The sequence below is a fragment of the Semicossyphus pulcher genome, unplaced genomic scaffold (genome assembly GCF_022749685.1).
Source record: "Semicossyphus pulcher isolate SPU_LCO1_2020_fin unplaced genomic scaffold, fSemPul1.0.p SCAF_20, whole genome shotgun sequence".
NCBI classification, from domain to species: Eukaryota; Metazoa; Chordata; class Actinopteri; order Labriformes; family Labridae; genus Semicossyphus; species Semicossyphus pulcher.
In genome coordinates, this window is record NW_027211694.1 from 19,317,765 (window position 1) to 19,324,355 (window position 6,591).

Below are 6,591 nucleotides of genomic sequence, written 5' to 3' on the forward strand. Positions count from 1 at the left end.
ACTCAAAGGAATACTAAAACCATGCGTAATGATGAATGTGCGCCCACAGCTGCAGAACACTGACGCAAGAAAAATAATAGCATAAGAAGAAAAATAACGATATAAAAATAAAGAATTGCCCATGTGTTCCTGTAGCTACATAAATAAAATGAATCATCATTACTATCACTCATTACGTTTTCACACACATTCGTCATCTGCATATGAGTTTACATTAGCTATAAAAACATCAACAACCCTGTGGTATTTCACAGATATCAGGGAAACTGACAGGTGTAACTGAACTCGGCTGGAACCTCATCAAGAGAGGCTCCACCTGCTAGTCTATATAAAGGCGTTGCTGAAGTCCACGCGTGTGAGACACCATGGCTGCAATACAGCATATTCTCGCTGCTAACCAACAGCGTCGCCGTGCGCGAAGCCAGATGGTTTACATAAATGCCTATGTGCGTCAGCACTTCTCCCCACTTAATGTGCTGTCGGACCGGGCTGTCCAGTCCAAGTACCGGCTTCCCTGTGTGGAGATCCAATGCCTCGTCACGCTAGTGTCACCACACATCCAGAGGGCAACCCGCTGCAATTTTTCCCTCAGCCCGGAGGTGCAGCTTCTGGCCGCGCTGCGTTTTTACGCAGTGGGGAACTTCCTGGAGGTGGTGGGGGACGGCACCGGCCTCAGCAAGGCATCGGTTTCACGGAGTGTGGCAGCCGTGACACCGATCTTCCTGCGCCATGCCCGGACACACATCAGAATGCCCACCACACGGGACGAGGTCCGCCAGGTCCACCGTGGATTTCATGCCATGGCTGGGATCCCCCGGGTGATTGGTGTCGTGGATGGCACACTGATCCCAATCCACAATCCCTCCCTGGTGGATCCGTGCTGGATTGGGAGGAAACATTACGCTGCCATCAACACTCAGGTGGCGGTGGACCACGATGGCCTCATCACAGACATCGTTGCCAGGTGGCCAGGAGGCACACAAGACAGCTTCGTGTGGGCCAACTCAGCTGTGGGGCAGAAGGCTGGCAGAGGAGAGTTCAGCAGGAGCATCTTCCTCGGGGACAGTGGCTACCCTCTCCGGAGTTACCTCGTGACACCGATAACCAACCCAGCAACACCACAGGAGGAGAGGTTCAATGAGGCCCACACACACACCAGGACCCACATTGAACGGGTGTTTGGCAGGTGGAAGTCTTGTTACCGATGTATCCATCGTTCGTCGGGGGGGCTGCGCTTGTCACCTGTGAAATGTTGCCGCGTGATTGTTGTCAGAGCCATGCTGCACAACATAGCAGTGCGCGTTGGAGCAGATGAGCCGCCTCCTGTGGATGAAGATGGGGAAACATCGGAAGACGAAGCCCCCAACCCCGCCCCCCGCGAATCCCGAGCAGCACTCCACCAAGCTGGTGTCCAGACCAGAGAGGAGCTTGTGAATCTCTTTTGATGTCTATCAGCCCCTACCCCGTCACCACCAGTCACCAAGCACTGATATCAGCACCACCCTACTCCCAACATTAAACCCACTACCATCACACAACCCATATCAACTATCATGTATAGGGCTTGAAAGCTAGGAAATGACGCAAAATGATCCACACAACACATGGTTGAAAAGGAAAAGTAGTTTATTAAAAAAAACAAAGAGAAACAAAAAGCAGTGGCACCGCTGTCGTTACTGGGCGTCTGCATCTGCATCACCTGCAATGAAGGGAGATTGATTAGTGAAATTGAACGGGATACATTGTGCAATGCGGAGAAAAAAAAATAGAAATGCCCCTTACCTCCATCCTGGGGGAGAATTATTGGGACCGAGATGGAGGGACAGTTGAACTGTGCCTCGGCAAGTGCCAGCTGTCTCCGGTGCAGCTCCAACTTCTGGCGTTGGATCTGCACCATCTCCTCCTGGAGGGCAGTCTGTCTCTCCAGTTGGCCCTCTATCCCCCGCAGCACCGCCAGTTTCTCCCTCTCGAGACGCACCGGCGTCTCGCTGCAGGTGCAGGTCGTTATGGGGGGCCGCCCTGTTAAGCCTCCCCGCATGCGGACACCGGGCCCTGCTGGTTGGCGCGCGGGGACAGGGCTCGGTTGTGGGGGGTCGTCCTCTCCTGGGGACGTGTATGTCGCCGCTCTGCTCCCAGATGGCTCCTCCTCCTCCTCCTCCTCCTTGCCCTCGCTGTTTTCTGAGAGGACCTCGTCCCCCAGAAGATCGATGCCCCCACTAATGCCTTCAGAGGCCGTCTTTCCAATTATGGAAAGGACTTTTTTCTCGTCCGGAGTGAGGGTTGTAGCACCAGGTGCGCCACCACCCGTGCCCATGCTCTCTCGCCTCACCTTTGCACTTTTTTTTTGGTTTGGCTTTGGAACTCCTGCCACTTCTTTCTTACAGCACCCCAGTCTCGCAGGCCACAGGGACTAGAGGGGGACATCTTTTGGGCTATGGCCTGCCAAATTCGGTTCTTTAATGCGATGTTTTTTTTGCCCTTTGTTCCCCCAAATAACACATCAAGGTGCTGCCAGACCTCGTCCACTAATACGGCCATCTCCTCTGCAGTAAACGAGGGTGACCTCTTGTTTCGTTTGCTGGCTGCTTTTTCCATTCTCACATATGTGTGCCTAGCCACAGGGGGGTATATATGCGTTAATGGGCTTGATTACTACTTGGATACACCTGTTAGCTGTGATCACACACACACACACGCGCGCGCGCAGCCTAATTGCACCTGTGTGTGGGGACCAGAGGGTGTTGTGTGTGATTTATGCGCTGATAAAGTGGTGGGTGATCGATTTGCCTGGCATCGATTGATTTAGTTTCAGCACCACAGCGGTGGACAGCTCCCACTAAGAGCTTCTTAAGAAGCTTCTTTGGCGGGATCTTAAGAAGGCAGTTAAGAACGCGTCTGGGAAACACCCCTATCTTAGCGCTCCTTCTTAGCCGAACCCTTCTTAAGAGCCTTCTTAAGTCCTTAAGAACGATCGAATCTGGGAAACGCGGCCAAGGGCAGTTATTCTATAACAGGCAACAAGGTTCCTCGGCTTCTCTCTGACAGAAGACCAAAGAGCAATGTTCCCTCTTTGCTGCTCTCTCTGCTTCATAAAGAGCAGCAGACTGATGAGCCAGCTCGGCTTGCCTCTGGCCTTCGATTTTGTCCTCAGCAGGCTCTTTTCTGGTTCATGAAGCCTTCCAGAATGGTGACCCAGCTCAGCTCAGGGCTCTCATATGCTAAAGGGCGGGAAGTTTATTTTACTCAAACTGAATTTAAAGGTTCATAAATGTAAAGGTTAAAGAGCAAGAGGTGTTTCATATTGCATCGAGTCTTTTACAACTTTACAGTTTTTTATGGTTATCGTGGTTTCACAGTTTGGGAAATATGTTCATCTGCTTTTTTTCAGTTTGATAATGAGACTAATATCACTCATATCTGTATGAATGTATGTGTATGAAATTTTGCGTTGGAGCTAAAATTCAGTTAGCCTAGCTTGTTGTTTTACTGCAAATTATGTTTGTGTACAGATGGAATGTCAAAGAAATGAGTTGTCCATTGCTTGCCTAACTGGTAAATTCCACCAGATGCATGTTCGGTGTGTCACCGCTCCGTAACGGCAGCGGAGCTGATAGGTTTCACTTTAGTCAATGAGAGTGCTTCCACCTGCTCCACTGCGCTGCACCTCAGCTGCGTCACAGCTCCGGCTGCCCGGAGCACTGCGCATCAATTTAGCACGAAGCAGATCAAGTGAGACAGGAAATCAGACACCGAAACCACATTGAAACATCTGGTTAATTTTCAGAATAAAATACTCTGTATATACAGTATACTCCGTACATATACTGCATACATGTACTGCACACATATAACCTACTCCGTAATACCCCAACAATTACCTCATGTGTGTATTATATTTTTGTTTGTAATTGTTTTTATAGCACATATGTCGTATTATCTCGCACAATCGCGCGTGATTCTGTAAGTACTCCAGCTGTCTGGCGATGCTGCAGAGGCGGAGTCAAACCACAGCGCAGCTGTTACGCAACAGACACGCAACCAGTGGAAGTCCGGGATTACAGGTCAGAAAAAGATTCACCCTGTCAAAACTCAAACTCAAAACTACAAGATTTCAAACCTGAAAAGCAAAGAACAGTGTCACTGAAATTCTGACAATTTGAGAATGAATTTCAACCATGTAGTTTTTTTCTGTTTTAAAATTCTATATAATCACATTGGCCAATGATGAGCGCTGATTTCTTAAAGTCAGACTTCCTTAAATATTAACACATTTGTCCAAAGGTGATGCCCTCCCTGACCAGAACAACTACGGCTTCAGCACCAGCGACCGTGACAATGATGGTTGCTCCCCATGCATCTTTGGTGATATCGCTCAGATGGAGTGTATGCTTACAGGAGGTGGTGGTTGGTGGTACATCCGCTGTGGCTCTGCCAGTCTGAACGGTGACTGGCATCGTGCAGGTGACCACATGGGTTGGGCGTCAGGCCTCCACTGGAAAACCTGGAAAACCCCTGCGCCTTACTCCATGAAGGCCACCAGAATGACGATCAAGTCTGTGTGAGAGGATCCAAGTTTTACTCCATGCTGGCTTTTCTTGTAGCACAGCGAGAGTGGTATTAGACTTTAGCACTTTCTCCTTTAACCTATTTTAAAGCATGCTTTATTAGTTATAGACACAGGTCCTATTTACTGCTACTACCTGGGTTCTCTCAGTGTTTGTTTTGAAATTATGTGAACATTTCATCCCGTGCATGTTCAATGTGGTCATTGTGGTGGCAATTTTCTGATGACGAGACCAATAAAGTTCTTACGGAAACAAAGTTCTCTTTTGATGCCATTTAATTGAAGAATATTAAAAGATGAGTAAAAGCAATTAACAACTCGAGCTGGGCCAGACCAGTACTACACAGAACGCAGCTGTCTGACTGACTGACACAGACTCAAGGTTCACAGAGTATGTTATACATTACAGAAAGAACTCCCTCTCACAGAGACAAAGTAAGGTGTTATTGTTATGACATTAGCTGAGGCGCCTGACTATCTAGAGTTTACCCCTTGCCCTGGAGCTCTCAGCCCAGACAAGGCCACCAACTATCTCTCTAAGACGGAAGGAGCAACAGTAAATCATGCACAAGACCCTGGAGAGGAGCAGACAATACACATCCTTAAAATTAATCTTAGCTGATTATACCATGATTATTGATTCAAGAGTAATAAAGAAAACAAACACATGATCAAACAGGTTAACATAAAAATTTCCTTCACAACTCCCCACTTTTTATCATTCACTGATAATTAAATTTGAGTATATGAGTATATAAGCCTTCAGCAACATCAGAATGTAAACCCTGTTTTACAGTTTAATTACACTCGTCACACAGAAGGGGAGTAAAAGAATCATGGCAAAAATCATCGTGATACCTGCTGTGGGGCAGAAGATTAGGTTATTTACACAGGCATGTCAATGTCTTCGTCATGAAAGGGGGGAATCCAGTCATGAATAGGATTCAAGTCGGAATTTGGGTCAGAGGCCAAAAGTGGATTCTTATCTAGGACAGTCATTTGAAAGGCAACGGACCTGTCAATGGCACGGACAATGAGGCCTCTAACACAGGGAATGATGCAACAGCCCAAAACAACAAGCATTACCAGTACCACTGACATGACAGTGAAAGCTGTCACAATCATACCTTTCCATTTGCCAAACATGGACTGAAACCAGTCCACCATCCAGGTGTCAGTACCAGCATTTCCCTTCAACTCTGCAGCTAGTGTTTCCAATCTTGTGAGGGCCTTTGTGAAAGTGCCATCTGGAGATGTATTGTTAGGAATGAAGGTACAACAAACATCCCCAAACATAGTACACACACCTCCTCTGTCAGCTAGCATCATGTCCAGTGCTAGTCTATTCTGCCAGGCCATTTGAGATGTAGCATGTATCTGTGTGCCTAAGGCTCTGAGTGCACCTTTAGTGAGGTTTGCCATTCTCTGCTGATTGTAAAAAACATAATTTATGCAATCCACATTCTTACTTATTGTTACCCACCAGAAAAGTGAAGACTCAAACCCGGCAGCAATCTGATAGCGGGCTTTGAACTCTTCGGGAACCCCTCTGGGGACTCCGATTGCATCAATGTAGACATTTGGATCTGTATCAGTAAGGTCTCTCTTAATCCTGTCAGTACCTGAATGCTGTGTGATATAGGAGACGTCCTCCACTAACATGACCATTGCGCACGTACCATACCAGCCCTGAGGGAGCTTCTGGAAAAGGTGTTTCTTACCGCAACACCACCAGATGTCTGACAGAGCTGTGTCCCCCACTGTCACCAGGTTAGGACCGGTTTTCCAATCCCAGTCATTGTCATTGTCAGTCATGTCGGCGTCCGTAACGTACCACGTAACATCGCAGCGGTTTGGAAAATGTCCCACAAATGCACCATTTAGTTTATGTTCTTTAGTTCTAGTGTACACTGGTATGGTGCTGGACTAGAGAGCTTGTAGTCGAACACAAGGGTCTGAACCTTTATTGGAAATATCTGTCGCATGAATGGGTGTGGGCAAACATCAGCAGGCATTTTATCTCTGAG

General features: G+C 47.7%; 1 protein-coding gene across 1 annotated transcript; it reads left to right on the plus strand.

Annotated features, from left to right (window-relative positions):
- Positions 1-365: 365 nt before the first annotated feature.
- Positions 366-1,445, plus strand: LOC138599854 (putative nuclease HARBI1). The gene has a single exon (XM_069671609.1). The coding sequence runs from the start codon at positions 366-368 to the stop codon at positions 1,443-1,445; it is 1,080 nt and encodes a 359-aa protein (XP_069527710.1).
- The last annotated feature ends 5,146 nt before the right edge of the window (positions 1,446-6,591 follow it).